General features: G+C 34.4%; 1 protein-coding gene across 1 annotated transcript in view; it reads right to left on the bottom strand.

The window, feature by feature from the left end:
• Nucleotides 1–18,868, bottom strand: part of BCHE (butyrylcholinesterase) — a 62,495-nt gene extending 43,627 nt beyond the window's left edge. Inside the window, exons 1-2 of the mRNA XM_046003455.1 lie at nucleotides 18,686–18,868; nucleotides 11,076–12,600 (exon numbers count right to left, since the gene is read on the bottom strand). Coding sequence (XP_045859411.1) covers nucleotides 11,076–12,600; nucleotides 18,686–18,800 — 1,640 coding nt within the window. The 5' untranslated portion in view covers nucleotides 18,801–18,868. The remainder of the gene's footprint in view (nucleotides 1–11,075; nucleotides 12,601–18,685) is intronic.
• Between the last annotated feature and the right edge of the window lie 3,504 nt (nucleotides 18,869–22,372).

Raw genomic sequence — 22,372 nt, 5'->3', positions numbered from 1 at the left:
TTTGGCTACTGCATTTTTTTACTTAGTGAAATATGACATATTACTTCATACCTTACAGGTCTTCTGAAGTATTGCATTTATATGTCACTGAAATAATGACTTTGATTTTTAAAATAATAATTGATTAATTCTAAGTTCAGACTGAACTTCAGATTTACAAGTGCACTGAATGCTATATTTTTTCCCAAATATAGAAAACATTTCGAAAACCATATAGAACAAATCACATTGTTATTTCCAAGTAAATAACTCCTGTCAATGTGATTTTCCATGTTTTAATGAGCCCCCTTATACTATAAAAGCATTAGTTCTCCCCTACTTCACTGTGATAAAGTATTTCAAAACATTTAGTCAAATGTATTTTAGTTACATAGCTATCTTCATAGATGCAACCCTTGGCGGGGATATAGTATTTTCTTCTCGGACCACTGTCACTGATGGTAAAATATTGCAGTCCTCTGAAACAGTTTTGCAAGTGATCCTATGTACACATTAAACTGTCCCATAATGTAATTCCTCCTTTTCAAATAAGTTACACTAATGCATGTATATATATTTTTTAAAGATTTTATTTATTTATTTGACAGAGAGAGAGAGACACAGCAAGAGAAGGAACACAAGCAAGGGGAGTGGGAGAGGGAGAAGCAGGCCTCTTGCCTAGCAGGGAGCCTGATGTGGGGCTTAATCCCAGGACCCTGGGATCATGACCTGAGCCAAAGGCAGAGGCTTAAGGACTGAGCCACCCAGGCACCCAGCATGCATATTTTTTAACCCACAAAAAATCTGTTAAACTGAAGGTACTTTACACTGCAGCTACTATTCATTGTTTTATTCCTTACAGAGTAATTTAACATCTAATTCTTCGGGAGGGGGCCAGAATTTGAAGTGATAGAACACTGATGCTGTCATGATAGCAATAAAATAAATCCAAGGGGACTGGTACTCTGACCCTTTTGCAAAGTCATCAAAATGTTTCAGTTAGGTTAATTATGATAATGTACCACAAATAATTATAGAATCAGAGGGTAAGGATTTTTTTTCTTCACTCTGGAAACCACATGAACTATTATCTGTCAGAAAATCTAATTATAAGCCTGATAATAATTGCACTAGATGGCCAGATGACAGCCTTTCACAAACTTAAACTTGTCTCTACATCTCATGATGTCTAATTTTAGTCTGTTCTCTGCCCTTACCCTTGTAACATTAACCAGGCAGGTATCAGCATGCTAACATGTTAAAATTATTAGTTTGCAACCAAATGCATTTCCTAAGACTGTTTAATGACTGCTTTCAATAAATTATGGTGAAGGCAGCCTGGTGAATGAATAATACAAGGAAATGAAAGTTAATAGTCTAAAGTCATAGTTAATCTTTGTTCTGTCACCTATTAGCTCCAATTCACTTTTCTTCTATGGACCACATACTTCTTATCTGAAATGTTAGATAATGTCATCATTCCGGCATTTTTTCATTCTAATAATAGAACCCATACACTTCATACCTTGCCAGTGTAATGTTAACACAATCTTTACCAGCTATCCTTTTGCTATATTTAAGGCAACTCTTATTGAGAAACGTGTTGTAATGAAGTCCCAGAATATTTATTTTGTTAAGTTAAAACATACAACAAAAAAAATTTCAAGTATAATTTGAAAATTAATTTCTTGGTAAAGACATTTTCACAAACTTTACATAATGAATAAGGACCCATACTAATTCCTACAGAGATTTAGAATGAAAAAGCACTGGCTCTCTACTTATACTTTCTTTGACTTTCTTCAGTTTTTCTATTATCTTTTGAAAATGTAAAATGATTGCAGGAGGGGGAAAAATAAGAACACACAAAGAAAATACACTCACTTAAAAAATAAGTGGGGTTGGGGCGCCTGGGTGGCTCAGTGGGTTAAAGCCTCTGCCTTTGGCTCGGGTCATGATCTCAGAGTCCTGGGATCGAGTCCCACATCGGGCTCTCTGTTCAGTGGAGAACCTGCTTCCTCCTTTCTCTCTCTCTGCCTGCCTCTCTGCCTACTTGTGATCTCTGTCTGCCAAATAAATAAATAAAATATTAAAATAAATAAATAAATAAGTGGGGTTGAATAATTGTTCTTTCAATCGCTTTATTTCCTGTGTCATATGTAAGTAAACGAGATAGAATCATACCTGTTAAACACTAACATTATTAAATCTACTTTGTATTATAAATATTACAAAATACATTGTTGTTGCATGTGTTCCTACTAGTATAGTGAAGTTACAACAATGTCTTTGAAGCACCCAATCCTTAATGCATGTGTGTATATGAAGATATATATATCCCAAATATTTCAAATCGGAAACAAAGTTCACTGCATTTGAAGTCTGACAAATCTCTAATATTGAAGCATGCCTATTTTTAAATTGTCTCAATTATTTAAAAAAAAAAATCTTATGCACTAAGAAATTATGGCTTAGCATTTAATTTAATCACACCTACTTCCCAGTACAGAAATCAGGAACTGTTCTTATTTTTTTTAATGGATCAGTGAATCATGGGACTGAAAGTTTAGTAGTATATTTTTGTTTCCATTTATTAAATTGTTCCATCTGTGATAAGGTTTTTTTTCCAGTATAAAGGAATAAATAAGGAATAAATAAAATACATAAGAGTAGCAGCAGATACGGTATAATGAAGTTACAAATACTTTGTTAAGGAATTTTTTTGGTGTCATGATATCAAAATAGGACAAAAGTATGCCATAACATTTAGGTCTGGCAAAAAAAATATGTCAGGAAACATTAACCACTTCAGAGAGATTCTGAATAAATGGATTATCACCAAAAAGACAGAAACCAGTTAGCTGCTTCAACTTTTAATTTATCTTTATTTGTTTGAAAACTTCATTAATTAATTTCCGTGGAGCTGCAAAGTAAACAACTGTACATTTGGGGGGGAGAAGGCAAGTGTGATCTTAGATAAGAATAGACTGAAGTAGTTTGTGCTTGGTAGGGGGAAAATTTTGTTTTGTTTTGTTTTGTTTTTAATTGGAAGGGCAAATGCAATTCTCTGTAAATGATAAAGTAACATTTACATATGTCAGTAAGGGAGGTCTATTTATATCCCCATTTTATACATAAGGGAAAATAGTAGGGAGTTTGAAGTAAGTTGCCTAAGGTGATTTAAACATAAGATCTGTAGAAAGATGAACACCGGATACATAAGGGCTGTCATATACAATTGGGACGACTGTGTAACTTAGTGGTGAATGGCTCCCCTTGAAGTTGTATACTGGAGGAGCTCTGAATATAGCACCTGGAGAGGGTACAGTAAGCAAAAGATTATCTGACACAGTGGGAAGCAACAGGAGGGGTCCTGGAATAATGATCCTCCACTATCTTACATTATGCTACTAATTATATTTTGGCTATTTACTTTCTTTAGCTGCTCTGGTCTCTCTGATAAATCAAGTTTGATTTCACCAATTTCCTGTATAATTGGGATAGTGCTGAATGGATGTCATTAAGTTCTGCTTAATTTAATTTCTTGCCCATCAGGTTATTGCTTAGGGGCGCCTGGGTGGCTCAGTTGGTTAAACATCTTCATCTGCTTTCCGCTCAGGTTGTGATCCCAGGGTCCTGGGATCTAGCCTAGCCCCACATCAGGTTCCCTGCTGAGCGGAGAGTCTGCTTCTCCCTCTCCCTCTGACCCTCCTCCCCCCTTGTTAGTTTTCTTTTTCTTTCTCTCTCTTTCTCTCAAAAATAAATAAAGTTATTGCTTGGATGAATGATCGATGGATATATATGTGAAATGATATTTCAACATATAATAGTATAGAGTATTGGGTGTAATGCACAATGGACCTGTGTACTATTTGGGTAAGGTTTTAAATTCATTTTCAAAGATGGGATTGAGGGAAAAGTAGGAGCAACCAAAGAACATATAGGTGGTAATTACAATTAGCAAAGGTTTACATAATATTGTGGCTTCTGTTTTGTAAGGAATTTAAAACACTACAACTAGAGATACCACATCTGAATAGACTTTAGTGCTACCACAGAATCATGTTTTCTCATTTTTGCCAAGAAGTCAAACTAAAAAGGCTTTTATATGTCTTGAAAATTGATAAGATATTCTAAAGTAACTGTAAAATGAGTTTCATGTAACCGAATGAGAAATACAAAAGGTTAAGATTCCTTTAAAATACAAATGGAGGGAGTCTGGACTTTTGTGTTCATCCACGATGGAGTGATTTAAACTGGATTAACCTTCTCAGCATAAACAATTATAATACTGGACAAAAACAACAAAAACAAAAACAAGGCAGTGAGTTTCAGGAACCAGACAACAGGCAGCACAAGTCTGTGTTCTTTGAAAGCAGGGAACTCCAATGCGAACCCGTGTTTACTGCAGTTACTCACATGAGAAGAATTTCTTGTCCAAGATGCAGGAAGCATGAGCCTAAGAAGTTGAGTAGCTTCACGGAGGTCAAGGGACAGAAATAAGAGTTCCTGGATACAGAAGCTGCAATCTGTGGAGCCCGACTCCAGGAAGGAAGGGGTGAGGCTAAAATTCTCTGCAGGGATTCCCTGCAGATCTTTGGCTGAGGCCTGGGCTGATTAAGTACAGGGTGAGAGTCTAAGAGGCAGAAGAGAGAGAAGAGGCTGCCGGCTGAGAGCAGAAGAGAGGTGGGAAAAGTTGGAGTGAATAACTATCAAAATGTGGTCAACACCTCATTTGCATCACATTAGTTCCTTTAATACTCAGCTGGAGGCAAAGCTGAATCTTACAAATAAGGAATACAAGGAGACCTAGTCTACCTCATCCTAACAGACCCTGAAACCAAGTACCTCCAACACCCTCAGTAAAGACAGACTTTTGAGTTTAAGTCTGACTTTTGAGTTTAATTCCTGCCAAGTTGGAGAATCTATAAAATATATTGGACCTCCCCTGGATCCACTCCAAGGTAATTTAAAACCATGTCTATTACAGGGGCGCCTGGGTGGCTCAGTGGGTTAAAGCCTCTGCCTTTCGCTCAGGTCATGATCCCACGGTCCTGGGATCGACCGTGGCAGAGAGCCCAATGCGGGGCTCGATCCACGGTCCTGGGATCGAGCCCCGCATTGGGCTCTCTGCTTGGCAGGGAGCCTGCTTCCTCCTCTCTCTCTCTCTCTCTGCCTGCCTCTCTCCCTACTTGTGATCTCTATCTGTCAAATAAATAAAATAAAATCTTAAAAAAAAAAACAAAAACAAAAAAACCATGCCTATTACACATTTGATACAAACTTCAGTGTATACACAACTTTTAATTGAATGACCTGGTAAAAAAGGAAAACATTCTTCAGGGCAAGCATACTTCTTCTGAGAGGGATAAAATAATATAGTTTTTGCTGCATATAATCCATGAAATCCACTATAAATTTGAAAATTATTAAACATGCAAAGAAATAGAAAAATAGAAACTGAACCCATGAACCAGATATTGGCTGAGCAAACAAAACCTTGAAACTGTTTTAAATAAGTTCAAGAACTTAAAAAATAATATATTTTTAAATAGAAGACAGGGAGGGACTCTTCGCAAAGAAATGAAATTGTTTTTAAAAACGGAAAGTTTTAGGGGCACCTGGGTGGCTCAGTGGGTTAAAGCCTCTGCCTTCAGCTCAGGTCATGATCCCAGGGTCCTGGGATCAAGCCCCGCATTGGGCTTTCTGCTCAGCGGGGAGCCTGCTTCTCCCTCTCTCTCTGCCTGCCTCTCTGCCTACTGTGATCTCTGTCTGTCAAATAAATGGATAAAATCTTTAAAACAAACAAACAAACAAAAAACGGAAATTTTTATCTGAAAACTAAAACAAAATAAAAAACTCATAGGAAGTGTTCAGCTACAAACTGGAGAAGGTTGGAATGGTCAGTGAGCTTGTGGAGAAATCAATAAAAGATACTTAATTTGAATAACAGAAGTAAAACTGAAGAAAAGGGAATAGAAATTTAGTGACCAGTGAAATATTAAACCACCTAGTACATGTATAGTTGGAGTTTTAAAGGAGATGAGAATGAGAAGGAGGCAGAAAGAATATTTGATGAAATGCTGACCCAAAATACTACAAATGTGACATTAAAATCAACGAGAAGAGTCTTGGAGAACTCCAGACCAAAAAAAAAAAAAAATTATACTTGGAAATATCATGGACAAACTATTGAAAACCCAAGATAAAGAGAAAATTTTAAAATCAACCCAGAGGGGTGGAAAAAAAAAAAAGACATTGCATACAGGGGGAAAATCATATGAATAAAATCTCACTTCACATCAGAACTAGAGATACAAGAAGATAATGGAAAAGAAAAAAAAAATCAACTCAGTACTCTATATTCTTTTTTTTTTTTAAGATTTTATTTATTTATTTGACAGACAGAGATCACAAGTAGGCAGAGTGGCAGGCAGAGAGAGAGGAGGAAGCAGGCTCCCCACTGAGCAGAGAGTCCAATGTGGGGCTCAATCCCAGGACTCTGAGATCAGGCCCTGAGCCAAAGGCAGAGGCTTTAACCCACTGAGCCACCCAGGTGCCCCAGTACTCTATATTCTTAAAAAATATCCTTCAGTAGAGGTAAAATAAAGGCATTTTCAGATAAAAGAAAGCTAATGAATTTGTAACCAGTCAACCTACACAATGAAAAATCCTTAAGAATGTTCCTCAGCATGAAGGGAATGATACCAGATGAAACTAGAATCCACAGGTAAGAATAAAGGTAAGAATAAATAATGGCAATACTGTGGGTAAATATAAAAGACCATTTTCCCTTTTCTTTTAAAAATTTACTTAAATATAACTGATGGTTTGAAGCAAATAATTTTTTTAAAAGATTTTATTTATTTATTTGACAGAGATCACAAGTAGACAGAGAGGCAGGCAGAGAGAGAGGAGGAAGCAGGCTCCCTGCCAAGCAGAGAGCCCGATGCAGGGCTTGATCTCAGGACCCTGAGATCATGACCTGAGTCGAAGGCAGAGGCTTTAACCCACTGAGCCACCCAGGTGCCCCTGAAGCAAATAATTTTTTAAGAGAGATTTTATATTATGCATTGCCTAAATATATGGCAGCAAGGTGAGGAACACTGAGAATACAAGAAATAATGTTAGTTTCTTGCATTTGTGAAGTAGTTAGGGTGATGTAGAAAATGGGAAATGTGAATTGTGAAGAAAGTGGGAAATGTCAGTTACAAAATGCAGAATGTTTCAGTTTAACTGTAAGTTGACTTTCACAAGTTAAAGAAATAATTGCTAGCCCTAAAGCAAGCATGAGAAAAAAATATTAAAGGCAAATTAAAATGTCTATATAAAAGTAAAATAGAATAAAAAAAGACTTTCAATTAATGCAAAATAAAAAGCTGCAAAGGAGCAACAGGAAGAATGAACTTAAAAAAAAGGGACGATATAATTAAAATCATATTGATAAACACATTAAATGTCAAATGGATTAATCATACCACCTCAACTGTCAGGCAGATTCTTTAGAAATATAAGTGGGATAAAGGATAGAACAAAATGTGTAACATAAGTATGGAAAACTTGACATGTTTATTTTGATATTAGGAAAAGCCAACTTCGATATGAAAAGAAACATTTTGTGATGATAGAATGGTCAATCAGTATGTAGTCAAGACTACATTATCCTAAATATGCACAGAAATTAATAACATAGATTTAAAATACTAAAAGAAATTAGCAGAGCTAAATGGAGAAATGAGTAACACCACAATGATAGCTGAAGATGTGAATACCTCTTTCTCAGTATTTGAAACAAGTAGGCAAAAATATTAGGGAGAATATAAGAAGACCTGAGCAACCGTGAACTAACTGATTTACAGAACACACCATACCAAGTAATGGAAGAGCTCATAAACTAATCACCCATCCAGATCATATGGGTCATAAAGCAGTTTTTTTGTAATATATTTCAAAGGGGAAGATCTTACAGAGTATTGTCTATTACTAGAATGGAACTAACCTAGAAATCAATAACAAAATATCTAGAAACTATCCAAATACTTGGGAGTTAAATAACAAGTCTACTAAATGACCCATTGGCAAAATTAAAAATCACCAAAATTATTTTGAATTTAATTTTTTTAAAGGTAGGCTCCACACTGGTCCAGTATGGAGCCCAACAGGGGACTTGAATTAATGACCCCGGGGTCAAGACCTGAGCTGAGACCAAGAGTAAGGCACTCAACCAACTGAGCCACCCAGGCACCCCTTATTTTGAATTTGATTATAACAAAAATATAATTTATACTAGACATTATTTAAGAAGGAGAAGACCATGAACTTGAAAACTCATTTTTCTGAATAATTATTACTGCTCCTAGTTCTACTTTTTTACTTTCTTAATGTGTTATTTTTGAGATATGAAGAAATAGGAATGTGCAGTTTCTCCATCTTGGGATAACTAACATTTGCAATGAATAGTTCTTTGTTGTGGGGGCTATTCTGTGCTTTGCAGGAAGTGTAGCAACATCCTTGGGCTCCTTAGTAGCAACTCCCCTTCCCAGAGGTGGTCCTCAAACACAGTAATCTGGACATTACTGATTGTTTCTAGACGTGGGAAGGTGAAGAGGGGCTGGGGATTAATCTCCCTGCATTGAAAACCACAGAGTTAGAACTTGTGTGGTCACTTTTGTGGTCAGATAGATGGGGATGGATTTACAAACTGTACATTTACCAACTTTGTTTCTCTTGGAATTTTCTTAACCATTCTAAGCTTCAGTATTTATTCCTAGGTATACTCTAAAGGAAGATAATGTATACCAGGAGATTAATATTGTGTTTGCCAATAGGTGAATCCTCAACACGTATGAAGTATTATTATTTCTGTTTCACTGTGCAAATATGGACTGTAAAGAAACTCCTCAACGAAAATGACATTTTGTGATAGCCAAACTACTTTAAAAAGTTTACTTTAATCTTTATGGTTTATAATCTCATTTAAATGAATTTATCATTATAACTGAAATGTGTCAACCTTCACATACTCCCATGAAATTATGCTAATCATGGAAGTAGATTAGGATTCAATAATCTATTCCAATAAGCATCTAAGATTCTCTTCTTTGAACTGTTGCTATGTCACAATATTCACCACATCTGATTCTCAGTATTCTCCATTGTGACATAAGAAAGTATAAATTCCTTGATGATTTCAACATGCAAAATAAAGTTCTTTAAAAATTACAGGCATCAATAATTTTAAGAAATATATCCCCTTAAATACTCTCCAGAATTGTAAGAAAGAATTTAAAACATAATAAAGTGATTTAATATGGATATAGCCTTTAGGGTGAGAACAGAATGAGACAGAAATAACTCTAATGCTTCTCTAGAAATGATGATCCCTCTTCAGCAGAAAATGACGTGGAGAAGTCATAAGATATTGCACAACTACAATTAATAGCTCACTTCTCTTGAACATATGTATGTTTTTACTCATTCTAGCCTTAACCTGTTTTTGTTTAATGATTTGACAACCAAATATTTGATAAATATGTCACATACCCACACCAGTACTTTAATGATTTTCCCATAAAACCAGTTTCTCTTTTCAGAAGCTAGTTCAGCCGAGTTTGGGAGGCTCAGCATACAATGAAAAAGCTCACCAAGACAAGTTACAGTCAGTAACTTCTGTTGAGAGTGAAAAAAAGGTCTGAAGCAATTACAACTCTAAGAATTAAAGATACGCTAGGTGAAACTTGTGGGTGCTCAGAACCTTAAAAAAAGTAGGACTCATGTCATTAAAAAGGAGAGGGGTAGCTGTTTTAAACAGGGTGCAGAACAAGAACAAGACTGGAAGGTATATTAAGCTTGAATCTTTGGCATTCATGAGATAACTGGCCCACCAAGAAACCAGGTATTGTTGGAGATTATGGGTTGCAGTAAGATTATAAATGTCTTTTAATGACAGAGAGAAGAATTTTTGCTTTAGACACAGTGGATAGCATTAGAAATTTTTGAGAAGAATTATACCATACAAGAACTTTGTAGAAGATATATTTAGTGACATGAAATAATGAATTTCAGATGGAGGCTGGAAGAGAAAACTAGAATGCAATAGCATCACTATCAACATTCTTCCCAATTATAAAAGATAATATGACAGATTGGATTAATGCATCTATTAATCTGTGAGTTTCTGCAAGTACTCACAGTATTTTAAAAATAGATGCTCAAATTTGTATTTCTTTTGTTTTTCTCTCTGATAGGAATTATCCCAATGTATAAAATTCTTTTGGGGTTTACAAAAAAACCCTTATTTTCTATACACATACATTTGTATATTTAAGAGACACAAATAAGAAAATATATTTGAACAGATTATTTTCTTCTGACTCTTGGGGACATAATATCAGAATATTTATAATATATAAGGAAAGAACATGTTCTTCTATCATATTTCTCACTAGTTAATGTCAGCTATATGGTTGCTCAAGCCAAAAGCAGTTTAACTAAACCTGAAAACCCTTGCAGCTGCTCCTGTCCAATACAGGTCATCTGAAAGCTCTGAATAAACCTATTAGGGGAAAAATTGATAAAATGCCAAATTCTGCATTTGTATTTGAAGTAATCTGAGGGCCAACCTCAACACTGTTTTGCCCTTTGATTTTCCTGAATGGCAATGTGTTTTTCCTCCTAGCAGTTACCACTACCTCTGCTTATGAGCATGAGGAGAAGATACATCCCTACACTTCCCTAAACCTTGAAACACTATAAACTTTGAGGTTAAAAAGTATGGTCATGATAACTTTAGCTTTCAAGGTAAACATCTATTTGCATATAAACCTTGGCTAATATTACTACAGTCCTTTGCAGTATTTTAGAAATGAAATCAGAAAATATTTTTCATAAAAGTTCTTCATGATTTCTTTTAAGCACCCCGATGTAAGAAATTGAAATTCATTATATAATAAAAATCAAAAGTAGCTTATGGTCCAAAAAAAGTAAATAATTAAAACATTTATGTGCCTTTAATGACACCTATACCAGACAACAAGCAAAGCTAAGCAAAAACCAAATAAAATCAAACAAGAACAATCACAAAAATCAACACTTACCCATATTTTGCAAAATTTGCCCAGTATTTCATTATGGATTTACTCAAAATTTCCTCAGCTTTTGTGTAATTAGCTCTTCTTTCCAGAGGTAAACCAAAGACAAATTCGATTTCGTAACCATGCATCACTCCCATCCATTCTGGCCAAGGAAGTTGGGAGGATCGGTGTTCAAAATAGTAGAAAAAGGCATTATTTCCCAATTCTGAGAACTTTTTGGTGAACTCCAAGGCAGGGCATATGATATTATAATCCCCAAGAACATCATCCAATGCGTCACGGTATTTTTCAGCTCTCTGATCATCTAACAAGTCCACATAATAAAAAAGGATTGATTCCCTTCCAAATTCACTCACTCCTGGAAAATACATCTTTAAACCTTCTTGAAAGTCTTTTCTAGTTATGATACTGTCGTTATCTTTGCTGAAACCTGGAGCACCGTATACTAAAAATGCTGTCCCTTCATTTTTATTAACACCCACCAAGATCGGGGCTTTTTTGAACTGTCCAAGTTGGAGTAATGTGTCTGGCATGTCAGTGAGAAAATCACCATCCACAACTGGACCAAAATTTACAGACAAAAGTGGATCAGAGGGAACAACCAAGACTTCATTCAATAGAACTTCCTGGGGATCTTTGTTTCTAAGGCATTTGATTATCTCTGTCTCATTTTCTCTAGAGCAACCAATATATTTAGCTAAGGTCAACGTTCTGTTCCTGGCTTCATCAGGCGACATTACTGCCCAAGGGGCATTAGAGGATCCACTTTGCAGAATGGCTCTGGTAAACAATGGCTGACTTCTAGGAGAAAGTAAATGAAGGCTAACTGAACCTGCTCCTGCACTTTCTCCAAAGAGAGTTACACTTTTAGGATTTCCACCAAAGGCTGCTATATTTTTTTGGACCCACTGAAGTGCCAACTGTTGATCAAACAAGCCCATATTCCCTGGTACCTCGGGATTTCCTGGTAAAGCTAAGAATCCTAGGGCACCCACTCTATAGTTCATTGAAACTACAATAACTCTTTCAACCCGAGCTAGAAATTTGCCATCATAAACAGGCAAAGATGATGTTCCAGTTTGAAAACCACCACCATAGATCCAGATCATTACAGTCGCATTTTTTGGTTTAGGTGTTGGAACCCACACATTCAGATATAAACAGTCTTCACTGAGATCCGTATTTGGGTTCCACATCTCTGATCCAGGGAAACCTGGGAAACTCTGATCTGTGTTCTGATAGCAAGAATTTGCATACTTTGTGGCATTCCAAGTATCGGACCACTTGGTCAAGAACTGTGGCTTTTTGAATCGAAGTCTACCAAGAGGCGGCTGTGCATAGGGAATTCCAAGAAAAGCTGTTACCGTGCCACCAAGAACTGGCAAGTTGATCCCTCTGACTTTTCCATTCTTGGTGGTAATTATGATGTCTTCTTCTGTGTGTGACTTCCCAATAAGGACCCAGAACAGAAGAAACCGCAAGAGAAATCGGATGCTTATGATTGTATGCTTGCTCTGCATATTGATTTCTGAAAGAGAGGTAATTAGGAAGTTTTCAAAGCTTCATGCATCAAGTATTATATTTTATTTATGATAACTAACTGAAATACAGTAGTTCTTATTAATCCTGCCAATTATGAAAACTAATAAATCTGCTACTGCTATAAAGGTTTTGTTAAACAGAAACACACACACACACAGAACACACACAGAAAATGCTTGGAGATATTTCAATTTTCAATTTAGAACAGCAATAAGTGGAATGGAAAATTACAAATTATTTCACTTTGGGAAGATTCATTATCAAGACTCTGTAAGGAAGATTTAGTATTTTAAAGAGGAAATTTGTTCCGGGTATATATACTTTTGTAATCATACACAGACCCACCAAAAGTGGCATTCAGTGGTAGTCAACTCATGAAGATATCATTTCTACCTCAGTTAGAGGAGAAAATATAAGCTCATGTGTTCTCTGAAATGTGTACAGTTCTATTCATGGTCAGCTGACTCTTGACACACTGTGAAGTAGATTGAGAACCTTTAAGGGTCCTTAGACTTCTGTTACTGGCTTTTTCTTTTCCCATGGTCCCTCCTGTGGTTCTTTTTGCCTCCTGGTTTCTTCCTCTACACAATCCAGAAGAGAATTTGGACAATCTATTCATTGAATATCAAGTAACAAAAATACAACTGTTGTCATCGATCTTAAAAATTGTGAATACTAACAAATCTGCTGCCACTGTAAAGAACTATGGGAAAAACTGGGAGAGAGAACTGTGGATATACACTAGAAAATTTCCCTGAAAGTGAGTAATGAAGAAAGCCTTCTCTAGCTGAATTACAATGTTAATGGAGAGAACCAGCAGCTGATAATACAATGTTTGAGCAGATACTTCAAAAGAATTTACATACAGGGATTATTCAATGCACACCTGTTATTTGTTAATTGATCAAAGTATATGCAACTGGTGAGGTTACATGTGTTAACATGGTCAGATTACTTGCATTTTGATAGTGGACAAAATAAGTGAGATTAAGAAGACTAATGCTGAGGAATTACTGGAAGGAGAAAAGAAAAAGGAATCTTTAAGACTTAGGAAATCAAAGCTATTTGACATTTTATTAAATAATATTTATTGATGACATGAAAAGATTGCTTATGGAAATCAATGTTTTGTTAAAAATTCATAATGTGGAGCACCTGGGTGGCTCAGTGAGTTGGTTTCAGCTCAGGTCATGATCTCATGGGTCATGAGATCTAGCTGCATTGGGCTCTATGCTCAGTAGGGAGTCTGCTTCTCTCCCTCCCCCTTCCTTTACTCCTGCCCCCGACTCCTGCTCTGCATGCTCTCTCTTCCTCAAATAAATAAATCTATCTTTAAAAAAATTCATATTGCACACCAGAATTCCTTTAAAATTAATAAAACCTAAAAATCAGATTCTGAATCTTCACACGACAAAGAGGAACACAAAAATGTAATGCCCATATCATTTAAAAGAAATAACATCTTTATATAACTGAATAACAACTTTATATAACTTTATGTAACCTGATTAACACAGTCAAAAAGAAACACTGATTCTCATCCACACAATAATAACAAAGATCCATAAATGTACAAACATTTTTTCTGGATTATTTTTTGATACTGTAATTTTAAATACAGAGTATGTGTCTAAGGTGCCTAAGAAGCTAGTGCTGTGAGCATTGAGAATTTGTATTATTGTTTTTTTTTTTTTTTTAATTTAGATTGTCTCAGAAGGTAGAGAGAATAAAGTATTATTCTGAAAACTGTTTTGGGGTTAGGATTCTCACATTTTAAATCAACCTCATTCACCACTACTAATAGTACAGTTATTGATCAACAAGTATATATATATATATATATATATATTTAATATTTTATTTATTTGACAGAGAGAGAGGTCACAAGTAGGCAGAGAGGCAGGCAGAGAAAGAGGGAGAAACAGGCTCCTCACTGAGCAGAGAGCCTGATGTGGGGCTCGATCCCAGGACCCTGAGATCATGACCTGAGCTGAAGGCAGAGGCTTAAACCGCTGAGCCACTCAGGCGCCCCAACAAGTATATTTTTGAGTCCCTCCAAAAGATCTGGATAACCTGATCAATTGTACAGTATTTTGTTTAGTGTATTTATGGGTATTTCTATCTCTATCTATATATCTACATCTAATTCTATCAATGTCCATATATGTATTTATATATGTGTGTGTGTATACACACACATATATGTCTATATATAATAAATATAAAAATAAGATTTTAAGAAATCAAATTCTGACATTATTTTGTTATCAGTTTTGATACAATTGAATCTGTGTTAAGACTATTAAATATATTATTGAACTATATAATATTTTAATACAATTTCTATACTATTATATTTATGATTTCTATACTATTATGATATGATATATTTTATAATATAATATTTTATACTATTATGATTATGATATAATATAATCATATCATACATATCATAATTCTGTGATAATGTAACAATAATGTAAAGGTTCTTATAGACTTAACACTTATTAATGAAATTTTGTATTTCTGACAATTTAGGAGTTTTAGAGGCATAGCTATCACAGTCTTATTTTTTTTTTCCCTCTGATAATTTCTAAGCCCTCTTAAATAGATGGAGGTGACATCTGGAGAACAAAGTGCTGCAACGGATTTTTTTTTTTTCTTTTTAAAAACCTGCTTTGGAAAGAAAATAGGAATTAAAACACAAAGCGGGTTTATTCTAAGCTGCATTTCAACAGATTAATTGCAGCATCTCTGGTTGTATTCTTTTCTCCCTGTGGCCCAGTTCAAGCAATGTTCTTCTGGATCTAAAGTAAAGATCATCTGGTTTTTTGTGTGTGTGTTTGTGGTTTTATATAAATATCATTTTACCTTTATAAAACAAACACCTAATGTTAATAACTTCTGGTCTCTGTTAATTTTCAAATATTTGTTGTATGGTTTAATAATTTTATTGCACAGCAAGTATAATACTACCAAAACATTTTGTTTTTGTACGTATTTAATAAATGTAATAATTTTCCTTGAATATTTTAAAACATCTACTATAAGACGTAAAAGGCTATAATCTCATTCATATGTCATCTAGCTTGATTTTCTTGCACGTTTTTACTTACATTTGTGCTGAATAGATGATGTTGTATAGTATGATTTATGTGAATAATAATCTTGCTTTCTCAACTATGATCTATGAGTCCTCATCTCACAAATAATGTAGTTAATAACATTAAAAAAATCATGGTAATCATGTGTTCACTGAAAGAATGGTAATATAATTCCAGTTCACCATCATGCTACCTGTTGGAGCATTATTATACCACACTATAAAGTCTAGACTTTAACATGAAAGTACGCATATGCTCACATACACATTATTAGTGTAGGGTAATATTTTTATAGTTAACTGCAGTATTGATTTAAATAAGCATTATGTTGTTCTTTTCATAATCTGATATTCTCTATTCTAACAGGTTGATCCGTATTTTTTGTTATATGTTACCACAGGATTAAATAATCAAAAGATGAATAAAGGAGACTAAGAAAATGTGATTAGTATATAATCTAAACCTTTACTAATCATTAAAACATTAAATAAAACTTCATTTTTTTTCAATAAATTTTGGTGCAAGTTGGTTGATGTCACATTAGATAAACAATTTAAACTCTGAGAATACATAATATGTGATAAAGAATGGAAAAATCTTCATACAAACTACCACTGTATCTAAAATAGTATCTAAATAGATCACTTAAATTACTGCTATAGTTTCTGAAAGAAAGGCAAAGAGTCTTTGTTTGGAATTGCAAGAAAAAATGAATGATGGGCATGGGAAGAAGGAAATACCTGAGAGATAATGAAGACTATAGTATTCCAAAGTTGTCAAGTGCTCTGAGATATCAAAATCTCCTGGTGATTTTTGGGAACTATTTCAAACTTTTAACAATACAACATTGAAAATAAAAAAGGCAAAAAATTACTTTTTTTCATTTTTGATTTAATTTTGAAAGTAGTATCAAGTTTAAAAAATATATGTTATGCCGTAAGACATGGCTGTAATGAAATGATTGGAAGAAAGAGCTATTTAACTTGCCATATATTTGACATAGTTGATTATCAGCCACATTTTCAAAATGACTGGCCACCCAAGGACTTCTTAAAAGATGATAACAGTTTTCTCTGAGTGTAATTTTCCTGTTTTTTAAAAAAGTTATACTATGTATTTCTATATAAAAATAAACCTTCTTAAAATGTGGGACAAAAGCCATCTAGATAATGTGATCTAGAACAAGCGCCTCTGAAATGTATTTGGTCAAATTAAACAACTAAGCCTTTATACCAAACCTAGAAGACTTGTTTTGTTGCAGGCTATCTGAAGTGGGGAATTAAGGAAGTCTGTTTATAAATAGACTATACCACAGGGATCCCTCAGATACTCACTAGTCACTAAAAGAATGTGTACAGATAGAAGACACTATATTAGGTATGAAAAACGTAAGATCTCTATTTGTCCTCAATCAGGAAGAACATTCACAAACTTTTCATCAGGCAAATAATTCAAACGTTTAATATTAAAGAGATATCTTGGGTCTTTGAAAGTTCAATCTGGTGTTAGGTTGACATCTATCCAATTACAATTCTCTAACGTCCTTTGGTTTTTATAAGAATGAGCAGATTTTGACATAAAGCATTAATATGAATACAACGTAAAATTTAAATATGTTATTAATAATTGTTGTCAAATAACAAGTCAAAGCAGAAACTAAATTGATAAACAAGATGTGACTTGTTAAGATATTATTAACTTATATTTTAAAACCTGGAATAGATGTGGAATAGATATCAAATATTTTCTTACAGTTAAAGAGGCAGGACATTAAAAGCAAACAACAATAAAACAACAACAAATCAGGAAAACAAGACAACTTAGCAAATCCAATGAGCAATTTTATTTGTCATTCAAAGGTGATGTTATTTCAAATTCACAGAGAAGTCTAAAGATTTTCATTTAAAGTATAAAGCAACTCTTTAAAAACACATGCTCATGCTTAAACAAGTAACTATTTACATAAATGAAATATAATTATGAGATAGTTTAGATTATGCAAGCCATTATACAGACTAGTAACTCCTAGTTGATTTTATTATTATGTAATATGTTCATAAAAATTTGGAAGGTCTACTTTTGAAATAAAAAATAAATTATAAATAGAAATCATAATGAAATAATTCTGCATTTCAGTTTACTTTTAATCACTCATGCATTTTATACTCAATGCTTAATTCTCTGATTAAACAGCAACTGATACCATCAAAGTAAAGGTAGATTTACAAGACTAAAAAATCTGTATTTGCTCATTATTTCTATAATAGTAGAAATAATAGCAAATTTACAAAATTTTGCTTCAATTTAAATGCACTACTTAAAAAAAAAAAGAGGACAACTAGAGCCAAATGGAAAAGTTTATAAATCAAGTTAGGAAACAGAATTTTCCTTTAGATATAAAAAAATCTTTGACTTTATTCTTTGCCAATTGATAGTTTCAGATGACAAAATGTTGATTAAGAAAAGTACCCTTCAAACCAGACAATAAGAGAACTATTCATTTCATTTCACTTTAAAAAAACAAACAAACAAAAAAAAAAACAAAGAAAAAAGAAAATAGAGTAAGACTAGTCAAAGACCACTTTTGTTACTCTTTTCAGGAGAGATAGAGATTCACTGAATCGTGCATTTAAGGGTAAAATACAGCATAAAAATGCTTTCCCTTAGGGAGCGCACTAAGAACATACACCACAGTGATTCCACAAGTGCTACGGTCCTTTACACAAAGTTGAATAAATTCATTATTTCCTCAGCATTAAAACGGACTCAGTTTGCGTTCCTTGAATAATAGGCAGATCTTATGCATGTGTCTGCTTGCTTGCTTCATCTGTCCCATTTACAACAACTGTTTTCCACAGAGCACCAAAAGGGCACAGCAAACAAGTGAAGGGATAACAATCCTCCTACAGAATGAGCTTCACAGTAAGTTGCATCTCTACAGGAACATGTAAATTCGGAGCAGCTTACCTGACTCACTGCAACAAAGATGATAAAGTTTGCAAGGAGTGGAAATCGTGTAATACTTCAGGGAAAAGCAGTATGCAGCTGCTGCTCCAGCCTGTAAATTGGACTGCACTGACATTACAATCAACTGTTACTGACAAAGCTCGCGAGAGTTGGCAGCAGCAACTTGATCTAGAGGCAGCCAATCTTTACTTTCTGACATCTGTTCAGAGGCTAATGGTATGAATGCAATAGTGATTCATTTACAAAGTATTACCAGATTCATGCTTTACGATTGCAGCCGTTCATTTCAGAGTGAAGAAAAAAAAAAGATACAGAAGCTTCTTTAACTAACAGAAGCTGAAACTGAACAGAAAATGCATGTGTTTTCCTTTTTAAATACCACCAGAACTTTTAAATAGAATATACATTTTTGGGGGGGTGCTCATTTTAAGATTTAAAGACGTACACATGGTTCTAAAGAAATTTAGTACTGAAATTCTTTGTACCTTCAACCTGTGCCTTTCATGTAGTTATAAAGAGTGCAAAAGAGAAAATTGGAAACAAAATAATTACCCTGTAGATAAAGCAATGCAAATCAAAAGATTAGTTACATTAATTGAATGAATGTCTCTGTTATGTGTATCCTTCCAAGCCCTGTATCTTAATACTTATTTAAGTTCTATAAATCTCAGCATTGGTAATTTTCTATCAGGGGTCCTGCCGACAGTCAAGTGTGATGAGAAGCCACAATTTTCTTGTCAAGAAAAAAATACAATGAACAATTTTCAAACTCTTAAAAAGATACATCTGTTAGCTGGAAGAATGTGAATTCTCAGGGATGTAGTTTTAAATTTCAGGTTTACCTTCCTTGAAATATATATTTGGGAAAATGAAAAACTTTTAATGCCTGATGTCTCAACACAGTTATATTCTTTAACTCTTGCAAATGATAGCTTTCACTTTTAAATCTCTCACTTTTTGGCTCACTATGGACTAATTAGTAGGCATGTAATTGTAGGCAAACCTGTTTTTGTTTTTAATACCATGCTAAAATTTCAAACAGGCAAGTATAAGAACTGTCATTTGTTATTGATACTATCTTGTGTCAGTCATTATAGCTGACAGTTACATAAATTATTTTACTTTATTCCAAAAATATATGTTAAATATCATTAACTATGCTTTTCAGATGAAGGAACTAAGGCTTATAAAGATAAGATACTTGTTACATATTTCACCACTAGTAGTTGTTGGAATCAAAATTTTAATTTAGGTCTGTCTGATGTCATTTCATGTCAATTATTTCCAAGTTAATAGCCACTTTGGTCTTAAAAAATATCTTTTCTGTAAAAGTTTTTACTCAGAAGGTATTTATGAGATTAAAAACCTCCCAATCACAATGATTAAAATGTCTTTAGAATATAGTTCATATAGACAACCTAGTCACATGAAAGTTATAAAATACATGGTTTTCCTAAAGAAGGAAGGACTTTAAGAGTCACTTATAGTTCTCACAAAACAAACTGGGGGTTGCTGGGGGGAGGTGGGGTTGGGAGAGGGGGAGGGGGGTTATGGACATTGGGGAGGGTATGTGCTATGGTGAGTGCTGTGAAGTGTGTAAACCTGGAGATTCACAGACCTGTACCCCTGGGGATAAAAATACATTATATGTTTATAGAAAAAAATAATAAATAAAAAAAAAGAATAAAGAAAAACAGAATGGAAAAAAAAAGAAGGAAGGACTTTTTAAAAGGTGTATAATAACAATTAAGCAATGCTTTATAAATTGATGGGATTTCTGTTTAAAATGTAGTCATTCTGGCCTATGGCCATACCACCCTGAACATAACCTGATCTCATCTAAAATGTAGTCATTCTGGGGCACCTGGGTGGCGCGGTTGGTTGAGCATCTGACTTGGTTTTCAGCTCAGGTCTTGGTCTCAGAGTAGTGAGATGGAACCCCACCTGGTGTTCCACACTCATTGGTGTGGAGTCTGCTTGAGATCCTCTGTCCCTCTGTCTCTGCCCCTCCTGCTTGTGCTCTCTCTCTCTCTAAAATAAGCAAATCTTAAAAAAAAAAAAAAAAAAAAGGGTGAAAGAGAGTTCATTTGTTTAGTAAGTGTGATTTTGTATGCAATTGTCAAAATTCTCTCCAACACAGCTCTGCTGCACTGTTTTCTGTGCTGGAGTGGCTTATTCTCACACCTGGCAGTTATCAAAGGATGTTTTTGGTCGTGAATTTCAGCAGAACATTTTCCATTTTCCTCATACCAACTCCCCACCATATAAAATAAATCACATATATACACATATTTCTTTTTCATCATTAAATAGGAATCTAAACAATAAAATAATCTGTGATAAGCAGATTTTTTTTTAAGATTTTATTTATTTATTTGACAGAGAAGGAGGGAGAGAGAGAGAGACTACGCACATGAGCAGGGGAAGAGGTAGAGGGAGAAGCAGGCTCTCTGCTGAGCAAGGAGCCCAATGTCCAACTAGATTCCAGGACCCTACCCTGGGATCAGGACCTGAGCCAAAGGCAGCCGCTTAACCGACTGAGCCACCCAGGCGTCCCAGCAGATTTTTATTTTTAACACATATTTGAATTGACCGACTAACAATATCAACTGACTACAAAACCTGGCTGTTTTTCCTCAGCTCAGCATTTTTGCTTCAGTGGGCCACCTTTACTTACGACTGCCCCTTTAGTTTGTTTGCTCAGATTTCTCAACTATGCCACATTACCTGATGCATTATTTCAGTGCATTATTTTCCTCCTGTTTTATTTGAGGGTCTCTTTCTTTGTGGCTCAACATACAACAGCTGTTTTACTTCCGTGACATCACCTTTTTTTTTTTTTTTTACACATATATCCAGCAGACCATGTGGGTCAAATATCATGAGAGTCTTGTTTGAGGGTTAGGGAAGTGTTATTCTGCTACCTGACACTGGATGATAACGATCATGCTGCTGTCGGGTATGCCTCGAAAGTGACATTGCTAAAATACCATAAGACTCTTGACAAGCATTAGCACTGCTCAGATTTTGCAAACATATATGCTGAAGCTCTGGCAAGACAGCCATTATGGTCTTGACTCTGCTCGTTTGCAGTTAGTCTATCAGGCTGGCTTTTTGCTTCTAAGCTTTTATTGTAACTTAGTTACCATGGGCTGTTTCTTTCTAGATAGCAGCATTCAAGGAGATTTGAAAGAGTGGGAAATACTAATCCCATATTATACATTAGTCTTCCTGAGGCATATATTGATGTCATAAGATACCCAAATCTTTTATTAATCCTCTGTATGTTGTTGTCATTTTTATTGACAAGAATAATACCTTCTCTAAAGAAAATATGGATTACAAAAAGTATATTTCTACATTTTATGTATCACAGAGATGAAAAAGATCATTTCTGTATTTCATTCTAGCCTTCTAAAAATATATGCATACAATTATATATAGCAATAGTCAAATAGGTATCATAAATTTGTTTCCTGCTTTTTATTTTACTTCATCATATTAATTTTTATTAAGTACTTTAAAGACTGAGTGATGTATTATAGTGAGCATACCATAATTTATTGCACCATTTATTATTTTAATGATAACAGTTTTAAATAAAAACTGTTATTTGCAAGCACTGTGCTAAGCACCTTAAATATTAACTCATTTGAAACTCAAAACAACATTTTTTTAAGATTTTAT

The sequence above is a fragment of the Meles meles genome, chromosome 4, assembly GCF_922984935.1.
Source record: "Meles meles chromosome 4, mMelMel3.1 paternal haplotype, whole genome shotgun sequence".
Taxonomy (NCBI): Eukaryota; Metazoa; Chordata; class Mammalia; order Carnivora; family Mustelidae; genus Meles; species Meles meles.
Note: the sequence above shows the minus strand (reverse complement) of the source record. Positions and strands in the feature narration are given on the sequence as shown.